The sequence below is a fragment of the Lipophrys pholis genome (assembly GCF_963383615.2).
Source record: "Lipophrys pholis genome assembly, chromosome: 8".
NCBI lineage: Eukaryota > Metazoa > Chordata > Actinopteri > Blenniiformes > Blenniidae > Lipophrys > Lipophrys pholis.
This window is the reverse complement of record NC_137630.1, coordinates 3,204,232-3,222,802: the sequence shown is the minus strand read 5'-3', so window position 1 is coordinate 3,222,802 and position 18,571 is coordinate 3,204,232. Positions and strand designations below refer to the sequence as shown.

The following is an 18,571-nucleotide window of genomic DNA, read 5'->3' as shown; positions in this document are numbered from 1 at the left end:
TCAACCAGGCACTTCGAAAAGGTTCTGATGCTGGGAGACGGTGTAACGAAGCTTGTGGGTTACTACATCCAACAACCGAACATTTCGACTTATCCTCTCGTAACTTCGGTTGGACTACAAAATCGCAGCGAGAAACAAAAATGGCGGATTGCTCGAAATGTCGATGTCCTAATTTGGCAGTTCCGCTGAGAATACTGTGACGTCATTGTTCAAAAAACGTAATAGAGAATAGAAAAATCGAAACCGATCGCAAAATATGACCAAAACAGAATATAAAGATATCAACGGAGCACCTGAAGAGACTACTTTGAACTTTTCTGTACTTCTAAACACTCTAAATATACAACAAAATGCATTTAAGGGCTAAAAAAGTGGATTTAGCATGATATGTCCCCTTTAACTCCAAGCAGAGAGGCGGAGCTATATTAATCATCAATAAAATACAATTCTCTTGTAAAGACACGATCACAGACTCAGAGGGAAGATTTATAAAATGGACTTGAATGAAATAACTGAACATAAAACACAATTTCAACTGCAGAGATTACGCTGGGAGAACATGGCAATAAATACAGCAAACTCTTAGCCAATCAGTTAAAACGAAATAAAGAAAAAAGTACAATCCCCTCAGTCAAAACTTAAAATGGTAAAATCCCTATTGACCCTCATGAAATAAACAAAATAACAAAAAACTTTACTCTTCAGAAATTGACCCTTCACAATCGGAAATAGACTTTCTGAGCACAGTTGACCTCCCAAAATTAAAAGACGAACAGATCCAAGGTCTAGAAGCTTCCATCTCAGTAGAAGAACTGCAGGAAGCTCTCCAGCACATGGCTGATGGTAAAGCTCCAGGGCCTGATGGTAAAGCTCCAGGACCTGATGGATACCCCACTGAATTTTACAAAGAATTATGGTCTTTAGTCTCACCTACTTTCTTTTAGAATAATTGAGGAAATTAAAGAATCTTCAACTTTAATAATAAGATTAATTAATCTTATAGACCACTCCACTAACAATACACGAAGATTAATTAATCTTATAGACCACTGCCACCACAATAAACAAAAAGCCATTATCACCTCCTTAGATGCAGAAAAAGCCTTTGATAGGGTAAATTGTAAATTCCTACTCGCTACACTACGGAAATTTGGATTTAGATAAAATTACCTCTCCTGGATAAAAAATACTGTACCCAGTGCCTGTGTTAAAACCAATGACCAAATGTCCTCAAGCTTCAACCTTGAGAGAGGCACCAGACAGGGGTGTCCACTCTCACCATCTCTCTTTGCTATTTCTATGGAACCACTAGCAGCAGCCATCAGACAGAACAATAACATAAAAGGAATACAAACAGCAAATGTAACACATAAAATGTGTCTCTATGCAGATGATGTGATACTTTTCCTGCAAAACGTACAGACGTCTCTTCCAGAAACAAAAGGGTTAATAGACAGATTCTCCTCAATCTCAGAATATTCTATAAATATGGATAAATCAGTCGTCTCGCCTATTAATTCTATTTTTCACCACACACCGAACACCCCACTAAAACCAGGGAACATCAAATACCTCAGCATTAACATCTCAGCCAAGCTGTCAGACTTGGTACACTTAAACTACACCCCCCCTTATTAAAACATTAGAGGAGGACCTCACTCGATGGAGGACACTCCCTATTTCACTTATGGGAAAGTAGCAACAATCAAAATGATGGTCCTGCCTAAAATTAACTACATCTTCTCAATGATCCCAACAAAACCACAAAAACCTGGTTTAACACTCTTGATTCTCACGTCTCAAAAGTATTCTCATACAATACCCTTGTTAGTGCTAGATATATTATTTACAGTTATCACACTGATCCAAATACTTATTGTTATTAGATTAAACCAGCCTGAGCCGGGGTGAGACCATAGCGAGAGGTTCTGGGGGGAGCCCCATCTCCCCCCCCCCCCCCCCCCCCCTTATCTAAGAGCATGCTACCCTACCTCGATCACGTAAGCCCCTTAATTTAGTAACGCTGTCACGCTGTCACACCAGTTTACTACTTCCCGTAGCTCAGTGACAACAGTGTCTCCTGAAGAGGGGGCTTGGAGTATGTTGCTGAAACAAACTGTCATATGAAAGCAGCTATGTCATATGAATAACTCATATCTAAGAGACAACGCTTTAAAAGGAGCAGTTTCTGACAGCTTCTGTTATCGGACTCAGGTGTCAAGAATGCCAGTCCAATTCCTGGCATGCCGACGTGTGTCAAGCATCAGGATAAAAGAGCACAGGCCACAGCTCACCACTCCAACATCCACACAGCAGGAGCAGAAGACCCTCCAGCCAGCCAGCAAGCCAGTTGTGATAAGACCCCCAGGAACATGCAGCTGTCCTCTTTTTTCCTTTGTGGCCTCCTCATCTCCAACCTGCAGCTTTTCAGCACATATAGAATCAGTTCAGGCCTGACTGATACTGACATGGATATCTTAAAGGTAAGGGCTCCAATATGAGTCTTTCAAGAAGTAATCAGAAAACAGTACTGTTTCAAATTTGGCACATGAATATAGTGATGGATATTCCAGGAAGAGGTTTTTTTTTCATTCAGTGTGCAAGTTGATTTGAATATGGGAGGCTAATGCTATTGATTGATTGATTGATTGATTGATTGATTGACTGATTGATTGATTGATTGATTGATTGATTGATTGATTGATTGATTGATTGAGAGGACCTACTGATGAGTCTGTTTTGAGATCCCTCTTATGAATCTTATGAATCGGTATTTCTTGGTTTGACCCATGCTGTCGATGATTGTTGCAGGTGCTCCTTCACAGACTGGAGGAGTCTCTTCCAGAACAGACTGTGGTGGATCAGGAAGTCCCTGCAGAGAGGGACAGTGTGGAGGACCTGGGCTTCGACGCAACGTCAGAAGATCAACAGACAGCAGTACTAGATGATGCAAAGATCAGGGAGTTTTTTTCAGCAAAGAACTTGAAAAGCGTCCGCAATGACTCGTCCAAGAAGTCTTCCAGCTGCTTTGGGCGACGGATGGACAGAATAGGATCCATGAGCTCTCTGGGCTGCAACACCGTCGGCAAATACAGTAAGTGACAGAATCTCAGTGCAGCAGCTACTCATGAGTATTTGATTGATTAGTAGGTTGTGTAGTTGTTCTCTTAAATGTAGCCTATTACAATTTGTCTTATTAACTAAGTTTTCTTTCTCTCTTGCAGATCCAAAATGAGACTTATCCTGTTAGTTCTACAATAGCGCACCCAAAAGTATTGTACTGAAAGCTATTTATTAATATTTATTGAATGTTGTTTGTGTTCTCAAATATGTATAAGAAATGTATGTATAAAACTGTTATCAATGTGCCATTAATTGTTTTAATAAATGTTTATGACTGCATCTTTGAATCTAATGTCCTCTTACAGTCAACATATTCACAACTTGAGTATGATGTCGGAGTAAATCTCTTTTACATGTAGAAACACCATGTTTCAAGGGGGATCAGGTATTTAATCATATTAAAACCTTTATGGTTTTTGCCATCATGACAACTTCAAACAAGATTTAACACGTGAGTGTCCATATGAAAGATAATCCTAGTTACAATCCATAATCTGTAGTTTTTCCAGATTGTGAGGGCTGATGGGAAATAAAACTATGATGGGCACTTGGTAGAATGCGTACCTTTGCCAACACCACATTTATTTGCAGAACCGAGTTAGCATCGCTATCATGTTAGCCAGTAGCTCATACTAACTAGCCTGTCAGGTAGCAACATCACTGTGGGAAAAACCCTTAGCAGGGAGCGTCTCCATGGCAACAGACCCTGATCTCTTTTGATCTGTTCAATGAAGTGTCTTTCCCATCTGGTATGTACGGGACATTTTTTGCAGTTTTGGGGGATTCATTTGGAAACAGTTAGCCATTCACACCCCAATAATCTAACCAATTGGTCCTTGGATGATGACAAATCATCCTTGAAGATTTGATGCAAAAACAGACAAAAACATAACCTTCCCCCAACGTTCATTGATGTAGGTAATGACATGGGAGTAATCATGTATATTGATAATTGATATCGCACTGGATTCCCTTGGTGATCACAGAAACTGATAATCTCTCTGGGAGCAAAACCCTTGAAAATGACTATAACTATGGCGAGTTGTATGTATAGTTTAAAGAGCATTCATTTTTAATTTTGTACACAGTATTTTTAGGAGTTATTAGTGCAATGACAGTCAGTCACATTTTAAGAGCCCTTCCTCTCTGTGTTCCTTCTGTATGGCTCTCTCAGAGTTACTGTTAACAAATAATGGGATATGTTAGCTCAAACTGTTATCAAGATATTTGAGGGGGGGGGGGGGTGACACCGCCAATATTATCTTCGCAAGTAAACTTTCTTTTTGGTTTCAAGGTAGTGGGTTCATGGCCCACACTGGGCGCCACCTTCTTGTGGGCTCACCACCCACAGGAAAGGTTCTTAATCGGTGCAATGTGATCTGGGTGACAGAGCTCAGACTGACACCCCCTCGACCCAGAAACCGATAAGTGGGAGAAAGTGGAAGGATGGACGGGCTTTTCTGATCTGTGGTCACTGTCCATCCAGCCTGCCTAACTTTTGTTGGTGTTACTTTGTTGTTTGGAGAAAATAGTATGCTATTTTCTCCTTAACGGCTCTTTTCTAGAATAATCATCCATTTTCTGTGCTTATCTAAACTGCCATGTTCTCGGGCTTTCGTGTGTTTCTATATGTTTTGATCCTGATACGAATATGTTGGGAACTGAAATAGATGTTAACTAAAGTGAAGCTGATCCAAGTATGTCAAAGACCAGTAAAATTACATGGCATTTGAAACCACATGACAATCAGAACATGATAGTAAAAAAGAAAAATCCGTAACAAGCAGTGGCAGCTGGTCAATAGAGGGCACCAGGGCGATGAGAAAGAATTAAAAAAAAAATATATCAATAAACTGTAAACTAACAATGGGCCCTGAACTGTATTTGTTTCATTTTAAGATAAGATAAGATAAGATATCCCTTTATTTATCTCACATGTGGAGAAATGTGCAGTGGTACAACAGGATAGTAAAGAGAAAGAAGCACACATAGCAGGAACTAAAAAAAGCAGATAAAATACAATATAATAAAAAAATATGCAAACAGTGCCTATAAGTGTGGACATGTACAGAGTATTGGGGTGGATGTATTGCACAAAAAAGAAGATAAAAATACAATATAATGAAAATATGCACACGGTGCCTACGGATAATAATCAATAAAAGAGGATTTCTTGATTTCTCTCTCTAGTAGTAGTATTAGTAGTAGTAGTATGTGTGTGTGTGTGTGTGTGTGTGTGTGTGTGTGTGTGTGTGTGTGTGTGTGTGTGTGTGTGTGTGCGTGTGCGTGTGTGTGCAAGCAGCAGGGGGCCCTGAGGAAAGCCCCCCGACGAGGCAGGGTTTAGTAGGATCTCACCAATGTAGAGTAACTGATCAACACTATGAGTAACTGACATGAAAGTAAACCAATCGGTGTCATGTCATGTGTGAGACTTGGGGCGCTGTTTAAATCGCCCATCGCCAGACCTGCTCGGTGATTGGCTCAGTCAGTTCTGGGTTGTTCTCTCGTGTTTCTATGAGATGTTGAAGACAACAAGCGCTGAGGGTCTGATTATTATTATTCACTGTTTGACAGGAGAAGTTTGGCTGAAAAGCTGCAGGTCAGGTTCAACTTTCTAGTTAATTCAGAATTTTGCAAATGTGTCCAGGTTTGTTAATGTTTATAAATGTTTAAATATGCTCATATTTATTATTGACGAAAAATCTAATAGCTTCAAAAAAGTTGTTTATTTTGCTTCTTTTTTTGAGGTTTCTTTCAACGCATTCTGAAATGCTTTGAGTGTTGTTTGAAAATATACCTGATATACCTTTTGTTTTCCCTAAACTCAGACTAACCGTCTTTTCAAGTAAACCAGCAACAAAACACATACATTTTCTAGAAGGGATGAATTTCTTCTTGTATTTGTTTACAAGTATGTTAATTGAAGAGTCTTAATAAGTGTCTCTATTCACTCGCTGTTTAAAAGAACTATACTGTTTTATCACAGGGGGCCTCTCTCAATCTAAAAAAGGTTAGGTTGTTGTAGTGTGGTTTATAAACATAATTACTTAAATGAAGTTAACATAGGCTAAAATCGAAGAATAATGAAGAGAAGAAATTTATCATTAGCCGCCACTGGCCGCTGAAGTGGTAAAGTGCACTATGTTAGTAAAAGTCCATTTAATATTTAAAGCTGCTGCTTCATCACCTCAACATGCCAGTAAACATCTCAAGAAGCCGGATTCAGTTTTACTGGTCACAGTTAATTAGTTGCATTTAACGTGGTTTCTCTAAAGCAGGAATCAGAGTGATAATGACGATGTGATATAAACACTGATTAAATATGCCTTAGTCTACCATGCAGATGTTTCTACAGCACCCGTTTAACATCTGTAACGCCCACAGTATCATTAACCCAACACACAAAGCGCCGTGTGTTGTCCTAAAAGAAGAAAATATATTGGACAACAGGGTGCAAAAAGTCTTCCCCCATATAAATATTCAAATTGATCTGTTTTCTGACTTCCATCTGTTCCTGAGTAACATAATGAAACACAGCAGCTGTCATCAGGTGTGAATAAATGTTTTAATGCTAATGAACTAATGATTTAAAGGACTTCGGGAGACAACTCCATTAAACTAAATGATCCCTGTCAGCTCACCTTCCTCTTCATCACTGCAGGTACAGCGGCTCCATCATTACTGTCTCCTCCCATAACTCCTCGGTCAAAACAAAAGCCTCGCAAGACTTCCAAGTGCTCATTATTGTACAAATGCTGTTTCGGTTCGTGCTGAAGGGAATCATGACAGAACAAACAGAGAGGTGTGATCCACATCACCTGGAGCTCAGCACTGTGTGTGTTCTCAGCTGAACTCAGCTGAACAGGCCTGGTTCCCACAGCAAGTACAAAGCTGTCCCAGCAGTGTGAATGGACAAGAAGTTCCATTGTGTTGTGACCCCACCTTAAAAACTATCTCCTTTCAAATCTGTTCTGCCTCCTCTTACGACACAACCATCTACAATAATACATTGAAAGGGTGAAACTGTAAACTTCAATGCATATTCACAAGGTGAAAGAGAAAACAAGTTGCATCAGAGAAGGGAGCAGAAAACTCTTAAATGTGACATATGATTCATAAATTTCTCCCTGAAACTTTTCTGTTGCTCTTCGTTTTCCACAGCTTTGTCTCTGGGACAAATGATCTTCCATATCATTTGTTTTTGTCTTTCGCCATATTCAGATTTATTTGCTGGAGATCCCCAAACTGTTTCATATGGTTTACCACCAACGTGTTCAACTTCTTGTGGTAATTGTAAACCACACAGACCATCCGTAAACTGGCAGCAACAATTTTAACCTACTATGGAATAACTGGAGCTCAGGACTGTAGACAGTGTGAAGTATTTGCATCGTGAATGCTGCATTCCCGTCAATACACACCATGTCTGAGCTTAGAGAGTCAACATGAGGTCATGTCACTGCTGGCTGCTAATCATGATGATACACAGACACACACACACACACACACACACACACACACACACACACACACACACACACACACACACACACACACACACACACACACACACACACACACACACACACACGGGACATCACCTAACACCAAGTGTCTTTTGCAGAGACATCTGACCAGCTGTCTTATCATGCAGAGGTGTCAGAATGCACTTGAGGCGATTTACAAGATGATGAGCTGACACTGTTTGTCCGTGTGTGTGTGTGTGTGTGTGTGTGTGTGTGTGTGTGTGTGTGTGTGTGTGTGTGTGCGTGTGTGTGTGTGTGTGTGTGTGTGCGTGTATAAAGCCAGTGTGCTGCAGGCAGCCCTCTCAGTGGAAGCAGCAGCAGAATAACATGAGCTCTGTGGTCCTGTGGGGCCTGCTGGTCCTGCTGTGGCAGAAGATGCTGGTCAGTGGACATATACTGGGAAGACCGTCTTCGGCCAGCGACCTCACTCAGCTCAAGGTAAGAAAGCAAACTTTTAGCATCACGCCTGTTCATCTAAACACCGTTTTTCTTTGGCATTGTTAGTGAGCATTCACGATAAAAGGTGAATTAACGAAGGACAAAGCTCCAAAAACCAGTTGAAGTGGTTTCAATCTTTGAAGATTTCTGCCTTTAAGTAAAGGTGAAAGGAGAGCAGCGACTTCAACCGAACATACATGTGGTTGGATCTTTTTAGAGAATCATACCAATAATAACTAATAAAAATAAAACCTTGAACACTTTAGTGTCCCAGACAGGAGTAACTACAGAAAAAAGCTTTGAACTGAAGTGTAATGATCATCTTTTCAGTCTTTACTGCAACGCTTTGAGGAAACCCTGACTGAAGCGGCCCAGGACGAGGACTCAGAAGCTGATTATGAAGGAACAAACCAGGAACCTGAGCACAGCCGGGCCAGAGGATGGTTTTTGGAGCAGGAGGGGAACCAGGAGTCTCTGGCTGACAGAGCTTCACCACCAGCTGAGGGCCACAGTCCAACCTCAAGTCAGAGGAACCACCTCCTCGACCTGCTCATGACGGCCAGGAAAAGGACGTCTGGCTGCTTTGGGGCGAGGATGGATCGAATAGGAAATGCCAGCGGTTTGGGGTGCAACAGTGGACGAGGTAAGCCTGCAGATGGAATTCAGAGAGGTGAATGGATGGATCCTGACGAGTCGTTGCTTTAATTTCAAATGGTTTCTTCACAGTGACAACGGTCTTAGAATGATCATCTTCCAATAGAAAGGTTGATGGTCCGAGCACCATCTCAGGCTGTCTGTGTGTCCAGTTTAGGTTTCTAACAGAGGAGTGTGAGCAGTTTGCATAAATGGGCATCAGTTGGAGAACCTGGTTGGTCGTGTAAAGTACTGCAATACTGATAACACTCTAAAGATTCAATACACACTAAAGGTCCACTGACTACGTCTTCATCAGTAGTTTACGTGACACTGGGTTTCTGATTTCCTCACTTTCATCTCCATTTAAGTTCAGATTAACCGAGTACATTTTATTTAGTAAATACTTGAAGTTATCTAAGTTTGGGCTATTTTGGAGGGTTTTTTTCTCTGTAGCACTGAAATATTGGTATTTAACTAAGTAATGACTCATAATTATTACTCATTGAATTGTATTGGGTAAACTTTCATGATTAATGACTGAACCAATGAAAACCTCTGTACCTGACTTGTAAAAAAGTACTCCTTTTTCTGTCTTTTTGTCTCTTGTCTTCCAGGTTAGACACAGGATTTCCTGGGACACAGGTCAGATTTAAAATTTGGAGCTGAAGATGCAACCACAGAGATAAGAATTGTATGATTCTTCATTGGTTTGAATTTCTGTATCTCTTTTGTGTGTTTTTCTGTTTGGAATGAAATATCTACTGTTCAGAAATCCTGTTTGATAAACTTCTTAGACTGAGTAATAGGAACACCTTGAAGAAAAGAAATGTCCTGTAGCTGCATGTGAGTTGCAAACAAAGATGAATAAACACCTTTTTGGATTGACGAACTCTAGTTTTGAGAGTCATGTGATCTCTGCTGCTGATTCCTGTCATTACTCTTGCTGCAGTGTTGTGAATTGATTTGGCTCCTGATAATATTGAATTACCAGAGTAAACAGGGTCTTTAATTGTCATCTCACGTCCACCGTTCCTTACGTTTTATAAGAAGCCATTGTTCAAAACAAATCAATAAAAAGGTTAGGTTAAACAATTTGGAATTACAGAAACATTCCCACGGCTGCATTTTGTGTTGGTATTAATGGAGGAGAAGGAATGAAAGTCAGATAACCTGCTATGTAAGATATTAGAGTGTAAAAGTCTCAAATTTGATTCTCATGAAACATTTAACAGAACTAATGTTGATGAATTGCAGGTCAGCTCATGTTCAATAAGCCTCAGCTGTCAGAAAGGAAGCAAAGCAAAACAGTGAAGCAGGTGTAAGCACAACTCAATGTGTACCATACAGTGGCGAGGGGAAGACCACCTGAGGAAGACCACCTGAGGAAGACCACCTGGAAGAAGACTACCTGAGGAAGACCACATGGAAGAAGACCACTTGGAAGAAAACCACCTGAGGAAGACCACATGGAAGAAAACCACCCGAGGAAGACCACCTGGAAGATCACCTGCGAAAACCACCTGACGAAGACCACCTGAGGAAGACCACATGGAAGAAGACTACCTGGACAAAGACCACCTGAGGAAGACAACCTGAGGAAGACCACCTGGACGAAGACCACCTGAGGAAGACAACCTGAGGAAGACCACCTGGACGAAGACCACCTGAGGAAGACCACCTGGACGAAGACCACCTGAGGAAGACAACCTGAGGAAGACCACCTGGACGAAGACCACCTGAGGAAGACCACCTGGACGAAGACCGCCCATCAATCATGTGTCAAATTGAAGTCTGATGTTAACAAACTGCAGCAGGACTTTGAAGAGTGTCACGTTTATGGTGAAGCCACTCCACAGTAGATGAAACTATGCAGAGCCAATCTGCTGTGGCTCTGGAATATTCTGAACCTGGCAGGGATCTTAATCCTTCTGGGATCTTTGGATTTGGAAACTAAACCGAAGACCTGAAATCCCTGGCAGAGCACTGGATCTCTGGATCTCTGTCAAAGACTGTAAATCCCATCAGGGTGAAAACCAGCTCCAGTTCTGGTTTCAAAAGCCTGTCCTCCTTAACATGTCCATTTCAACCTCAGTGCCGTCCTTCTCCCTCAGCCTCAGGATGCAGTCTGCCGATAAGCCCATGGTTATACACTTTGCAGGTTCAAGCTGCTTCATTCCAGGGCAGCCCAGATTATCCACCAACACAGCCGAGGCTCATCTGTAAGACCTGCTCAACAGCAACACTTCCCACTTCTTCTGAGCAACTCAGTTCTAGGGTTTGGGTTAGGGTTAGGGTTAGGACTAAACTTGTCATTTTTCCAGTCCAAAACAACATATTTATATCCTCCTTTCCTGAACTGAGTAACACATCAGTATTAATCCATACTCAGCAGGATCATAACTATTAAAGAAATTTCATTCCATCTTCTTGAGTTCCCCATGCCGCTGATTTCCTCCTCATGTCCAGACGTGTGAATGTGTGTTTTTCTCTCCATTAATGGTTCTACCAGTACCAGTACAAGGACCCACATACAGCCGATCCTCAGCACCAGTGGCAGATTTTGCTATGGGTGAAGTGGGCAGCTGCCCAGGGCGCAAACTCAACAGGGGGGCGCCGTGCATCTGCTCAGATAAGGTCTTGTGACTCCGCCCCCTGTCTGCGCAGGCAGCTGTCAGCTCCTGCAGTTAAAAACCAGACCAACATCGTAACAATATAAGAAAATGTCAAAATTAACCCCCCGAGTGCCAAAATGTGCTCTCTAGTGCCACGTCGAAACACTAAAACGGCCACCTAAAAACAGTAAAATGGCAACCACGGCCCGTCGGAATGTCATAGGGAGATAAAACCACAACTCAATTGTTCATTTCATCAAAACCTAAAAATCGCGCGCCGATACCCCTGACCTAAATCCAACAGGAAGTCCATAATTTGCCTTTCAAAATAAGATTTGCAAACACTATCTCCTCTGAGGGTGAAGAGCGTATCGGCTTCAAAACATTATTAAATGACAGAGGAGACGCTCAGCTCAGTTAAACTTTTTGATTAGTGTAGCAGTTTCGTTTTTATTAGCCATCAAAGTTCCGAACGCCGTCTCCCTCCACCTCCCTCCACCTCCCTCGTCTCATTCAAACAGATGGGAAAACTAAAATTCCTCCTCAAAAACAGCCGCGATAGAACCCCCCGAACAAGTGGCGGCTGTGGCTAAACTGTGACTCTGATCCAAAAAGCGAGCAGATCAGAAGCGATCACAAGACGATGTAACACATGAGGGAAAAATTCCATAAAACATGACCTTTTTGACGAGCAAGAACAAAGCTGTCATTTTCTTTCATGCGACATTTATCATTGAGTCTGATGGCGCAAAATCATGCGTCTGCATCAAACTGCGCCTCCTAGTGCCTAAAGTTTACGTCTGACTGCTTCAAAACCCACACAGACTGAAAGACAACAAATTTTACTCTCAAGAAATTATAATTTTAGGAATATATTTGCCCCAAAACTGTGGATTCTGAGGAGTTGTTTCTAAAATATGTGGATCTTCTCTCCTACTCTGTTGACATCACTAACTGCAGGTGGTCAGAACACTGTTGTCATTTACACCCAGGATTACACAAAACCATGTCAATCTAACGGAGACCACCGAACCTGCATGTCCTGACTTCCCAAATAAAATCCCCAAACTCATTCAAAATAAAAGTCCTTCCTTATTAAAAATTACAATGTTGACTTCAAAATGGACATTAATTGTTTAGCTAGGCTAGGGGTGAGCTGGACCCTAATTCTTTTCACAATAAAAGTTTGTTTTTTAAAATGACATGAAAACTCTTTGACAAACATTCTAAGGTGTGCTATGTCCCAACATGCTAATGTGAGCCATGAGCCAACATGTGCTATATGAACTAAAGTGTGCTATTTGAGCTAACATGTTAACGTGCGCTATAAGCTAACATGCTAGTGTGCAATAGGCCTCAACATGCTAACATGTGCTTTATAAGCTAGCATGCGCTTTATGTCCCAACATATTGTGATGTGTGAAATAAGGTGCACTCTATAAGTTAACATGCACATTGTCAGCTGAAGGAATAATTGTGTGCATGCACAACATCTCACAATACTGCAGTAGCAGTTTGTTATCATATGTAGGTATCCACAGCGATCCTCTGGTGATTCTGACTTGTATAAATCAATTAAAAAACTTTTTAAAAGTTTCATTTATTTCTTTTGGGTTCTGTGTAATACGGACAGGCTCATCTTCAATTTGGTTAATTGTTTTTGAACTGTCCTCTTTCTTTAATTGCCAGGATAGGACTTTAATAGCTCTTTCCCCCAGTTCATAGTACCTTTGTCTTGTTCTCAAATTCTTCTTCTCAGCACTATGCAGGTGCATAATGTGTTATACGTGAGTTTTTTATTGACCGATAAGCTGTATATCGTCCTATCTCTGTGTTGTTGAAAGTCTTTTTCCAGCCCAGGAATCTCTTTTTCCAGTTCTTCCATTTCTGCTGTGTATGATTTTTTAAGCCCTTTTGTATATGAAATTATTTGACCATTTAAATAAGCTTTTAATGTGTCCCATAGTATGAAACTATTAGGGGAGCAAGGACAGTTTGTTTCACAGAATAATTTGATTTGATCCCTGACAAATTTACAAAAGTCTTTTTTTTTTTTAAAGAGGGTCGAATTCAAACTCCACCTGTATATATTGGAGATTTTCTCAGGCGATACTACTGATAAAGTGAGTGGGGAATGATCAGAAAGTATCCTCGGCAAATAACCACACTCCAATGCTCTGTAAATTACATGCGTTGACAGAAAGAAAAGATCTATCCGAGTAAATGATTTATGACGGTTTGAATAACAAGAAGAGTCTATTCTTTGGAGATGTATTTGCCCCCAAACATCTGTTAGATTGAGATCTTTCAGGAATGATAGAGTGCCCACATAGCAGACAGGTCTGGGCCAGATCTGGCATCAATCCGGCACTGCTGGCTGACTTCTGGCATGGCAAGTTGTATGTCAACCGGATGTGGGCCAGGTCCGGCAATGATGGCACCGTTTATATGATGGCATGCCGCATGTGGCCTGAATGTGGTTTGGTTTATCTGGACCAGATCTTTCATGCCAGATGTCGACCAATTGTTGTTGACCTTATGTCATCCATATGTCTCATAAACATGTGGGGTTTTTTTCAGGGTGAACTCAAAATAATTGTTAAGTCTTACTTTTAAAATGTTTTTCTACTTCTCTTGGTGTCTGAAAAGCCAAGCAAAAATGATTAAGTCTTACTTTTTAAATGTTTTTCTACTTTTATTGCGGTCTGAAAAGCCAACCAAAATTAGACTTTAGACCAGTGGTTCTTAACCTTGTTGGAGGTACCGAACCCCACCAGTTTCACCGAACCCCTCTTTAGTGAAAAATAAAATACGATTTTATTTAAATTCAAGACATAGATATGTTTTTTACTGGGGCACAAAATGAGCCGTGCATGTACATCACCTTGTTCAAAGAACAAAACCAACACAATGCATAAACTCACAACAAATTACATACCTGCAAATCAGTGTGACTTCTGCTGTTGCCTTTGAGAGACCAGTTCAGATATGTGTGGCTTCACCTTGACAAGTGCCACTCTCATGTCAGTTTCACAGCAAAGTCTGTTCCTTTTCTTCGTTTTTATGTCCAGCATCCTCGGAAAGGATTGCTCGCAAAGATGTGTTGCAACAAATGGTATAAAAAAATCCAGGGCTTTCTTAGCAATAACTGGATACTTCTCCATTTGTCGACACCAAAACGTTGAGAGCGTTGTTGTTCTGAAGAGTTGCTGTTGAACTTGGCTCTGATGAATTTCAATGATTTCGTCGAGGTATTCATCATCGACACCTGCTGTCTCAACAGCAAATGTGAACGGCAGTCTCACCCATGCTGGATATGACTCTCTTGTAGGGAAATATCCGTCGAGAGACTTTGCAAGCTCATCTAAGTGCGTGGCAATTGTTTGCTTCAGTTCCGTGGATACAGAAATATCTCCGATTCTAGACACATCTTCGATCTTACTTACACAGTCGTCCAGAAGGGGGAAGTTTGCAAAGTTATTGTTCTCCGTTCGTCGTTTCCATAACAGTAGCTTTTTTTGAAAAGCCTTCAGGTGTTCTTCCGCTTCCATGATATTGACTCCACTACCCTGCATCTGCTGATTGAGATGATTGAGAGCTGCGAATATATCAGCCATGTACGCTAAACTGAGAATGAACACAGGATTTTTGAAGCAATCTGCATGACAGTGTTGGTGCTCTTGCAAAAACAGGGCTAATTCTACACGCATGGCAAAAACACGATTCAGCACCTGTCCCCGGTATAACCACAGAATATTAGAATGGTACAGAAGTACCTCAAATTCAGAGCCCATTTCTTTACACAGCTCACTGAAGATGCGGTGCGTCAGAGCACTTTTTCGCCCATAGTTCACACATTCCACCACAGTTTTTAATACTTCTGCCATTTTTGGAGGCAAGGTTTTTGTTGCCAATGCATGCCTATGCAGAATACAATGCGTCACAATGACGTGGTGCATTGGCCTTTACTAGCGCAGACAAAACCAGACTTTCTTCCCAGCATGACTGGAGCTCCGTCCGTACAAACTGCAGAAACCATATCCCATGAAAGATTGTTGTCTCTGAAGAAGTCATCCACAAGTTTCTTCACATCGGCTGCTTTAGTTGTTGTTGTAAGAGGCTTACAGAATAAAAAATCTTCTTTTATCATGTCGTCTTTGACATACCGCACAAAAACAGCAAGCTGGCTTAGATTAGAAACGTCTGTGGTCTCATCGAGTTGAAGGCTGAATTTTGCAGGGCTTGATCATCACATTGGTGCTTTGTTTGTTTCTTCTTCTTCATGTTCCTGTCTCAGTGCCGTGCGCCAGAGGTTTCCCCAGCTTCTCAATCTGGTAAGTCACTGGTTTCTTTTTCGGACACTCGGTGGTCTTTCAGTCATCTGCTTTCATTCCATAAAACACTGGAGCAAGAAAAACATCCCAGGTTTGATATCTTGATTTTAGAATGGACACAGTCATGACTGCTGTCGGAGCCAAACCAGAGGCTTTGTTGTCTTCATTTCTTGCACATATGATTTTAGATCATAAGAATTCAAAAAAAAAAGGTCACTTTTCCCATTTCGTTTTACACGATACTATAATTACCACAAATGCAGTATTTAAAGTGCTTGAAACCTTTTAATTTGTTATGAAAATTAGCTGACATAATAATCTAACTTTTCTATAAGCTTGTTATTAAATGTTCCGGTGCAGGAGTTCCGGTTCCGGTGCACGGTGGTTGCGCGAAGCTTTGTTTGTAGCGTTTGATATCTTGGATGACCTTGGATTATAATAAACTTGGTTACGGATTTGGTTACGGTAAAAGGAATATGGACAATTGCAAGTATTGACAAAGAACATCTGGAAGAGTGCGTTGTGAGAAGCTAGCTAGCTAGCTAGCTTTACAACAGCTAGTCGGCTGTCTCGCTAGACCAGCATCAACAACAGCTAGCCAGCCTGATGCCTATACCACCAAATACTCGAGCTATGGAGGAGGTGGAGGATGTTAAAAAAGCGCTTGACTTTCTCTCGAAGGACGTAGGTGATATAAAGGATAAACAGGACAAGATTCTGAAACTTGTGGAGGAAGTGTCGGAGCTACGTGTGCGCATTGAGGAAAAAGACAAAAGGATATCAACGTTGGAAAAAAAAGTGGAGGATCTAGAACAATATTCAAGACTGAATGATGTCGTCGTGACTGGACTGAAAATCAAACCCCGCTCTTATGCGCATGCTGTGGTGGCTGGCGGCGGGGGAGAGCCGAGCGAGCTGGAGGTGAACTCTGCAGAAAAGCAGGTTGTGGATTTTCTTGGGTCCAAGAACATACATGTGGACACGAATATGATTGAGGCATGTCATCCTCTGCCCACGAGGGACAACAGTCAGCCTGCTGTGATCCAGAGGTTTGCTCATCGAAAATACAAAGTCGCATTGATGAAGCAAGGAAAAAAACTGAAAGGTACTAACGTTTTTCTGAATGATCACTTGACTAAAAGAAATGCGGACATTGCCAAAAAAGCCAGATTCTTGAGGAAACAGAACAAAATGCAGAACACTTGGGTTATGAATTGTAAAATATACATTAAACTTAATGGATCACCTGAAAACGCTAAAGTATTGTTCATAAGAGACATTGAAGAACTGAATAAGTATGAATGAATTCATTAGTGGGTCAATGACATAATAATGAAGAGATACTCATGCAATGACATCCAATCATACTTCATATACCTCTGATAGCAGTGACCTAGGATTACAGCAAAGAATCTTGGACTATGAGCTCTTTGAGCTGAAAACTTCAGAGTACACCGAACATAATGCATTAGATTTGGAAGATCAGTTAGACCCAGATAACCTGTTCTTAACATCTAACGCAATTAATTGCAAATACTACACTGAGAATGAATTTAACAACTCTGTTAAAATAGAAGGGAAATTCTCAATTATTAATTTCAATAGTAGAAGCATGTACGCGAATTTTGACGCAATCAAAGAATACGTACAACAGTTTGAGCATCCATTTAGTATCATTGCAATATCAGAAACATGGTTTAATGAGGATAAAGGCATTGTTTTTGAGTTAAATAATTATACGTTAAACTATGTAAACAGAACCAATAAAGGGGGAGGAGGGGTTGCTATATACGTCCTCAAGGAATTTAAATTCAAAATAATAGAAAATATGACAGCATCAATAAACAACTTACTTGAATGCTTATCAATAGAAATTATCAATGAAAAAAAGAAAAATATAATAGTTAGTGGTCTATACAGGTCACCAGGCTCATCCGTGGAAATATTTACAAACTGGGCAGAAAAAACATTCTCAGAATTTAGTAACAAAGTATTATTTATCTGTGGGGATTATAACATTGATTTGATCAATCCAAATAAACACAAGACTACTGATGAGTATATTAATAGGATGTAGAGTTTGAGTTTATACCCGACTGTCACAAGACCTAGCAGAATAACAAAGCACAGTGCTCCCCTCATTGACAACATCTTCACTAACAATATGCAGTTCACTAATACTTTGTGATATAACGGATCATCTGCCCGTATTTACTGTGTATGATGATAAAGGGTTAGATCAAAAGTCACCTCAAAAATATTTTTATAAACGCGCAAAAACTGAGGACTCAATTTATTTACTTTATAGTGACTTAATAAAACAAGATTGGAGAGAGGTATATAACAAGAATGATGTAGATAGTGCTTATGATACTTTCATGGAAATCTTTAGTGTAGTATACAATAAAAACTGTCCAATTCGGCAATTTAGTAAAAACAGCAAAACAATAAAATGTCCGTGGTTAACCAAGGGTTTACAAAATGCATGTAAGAAGAAAAATACTCTCTATAGACAGTTTATTAGACTAAAAACAGATGACTCTGAAAGCAGATATAAAACATATAAAAATAAACTGACCGATATATTAAGAAATACTAAGAAACTATATTATACCAATCTATTATATAAAAACAAGAACAGCATGAAAAGGGTATGGGGAATACTAAACACTATAATCAAAGGTAATGCAAACAATAATTCATATCCAAACTATTTCACTGATGGGAACAATGACAATCATAATATGAAGGATATTGTGGAAAGTTTTTATACATTTTTTGTAAATGTTGGACCGGATCTGGCAGCAGAGATTCTGGAGTGTCGTAGCAACGAAATGGAGTCATTGATAGACATTAATTCAAAAACGATGTTTTTGTCTGGAGGAACTGAAGCAGAAATAAT

General features: G+C 40.4%; 2 protein-coding genes across 2 annotated transcripts; both read left to right on the top strand.

Moving 5' to 3' along the window:
• Window positions 1-2,243: 2,243 nt before the first annotated feature.
• nppb (natriuretic peptide B) lies at window positions 2,244-3,102 on the top strand (the record flags this gene model as incomplete). Its single annotated transcript, XM_080470000.1, has 2 exons — window positions 2,244-2,483; window positions 2,812-3,102. 2 exons carry the CDS (start codon window positions 2,244-2,246, stop codon window positions 3,100-3,102), a joined length of 531 nt encoding a protein of 176 aa, XP_080326126.1.
• Window positions 3,103-7,959: 4,857 nt separating this feature from the next.
• On the top strand, window positions 7,960-9,616 carry nppa (natriuretic peptide A). Its single transcript, XM_080470190.1, has 3 exons — window positions 7,960-8,087; window positions 8,418-8,730; window positions 9,338-9,616. The coding sequence occupies exons 1-3, from the start codon at window positions 7,977-7,979 to the stop codon at window positions 9,340-9,342; spliced, it is 429 nt and encodes a 142-aa protein (XP_080326316.1). The 5' UTR covers window positions 7,960-7,976; the 3' UTR covers window positions 9,343-9,616.
• The last annotated feature ends 8,955 nt before the right edge of the window (window positions 9,617-18,571 follow it).

Excerpts from the sequence above, each read along its gene's own strand:
- nppa (XM_080470190.1), top strand. The coding sequence starts at position 7,977 with ATGAGCTCTGTGGTCCTGTGGGGCCTGCTGGTCCTGCTGTGGCAGAAG. Across the intron at positions 8,088-8,417 it reads GCGACCTCACTCAGCTCAAG|TCTTTACTGCAACGCTTTGA; the intron begins GTAAGAAAGCAA and ends TCATCTTTTCAG.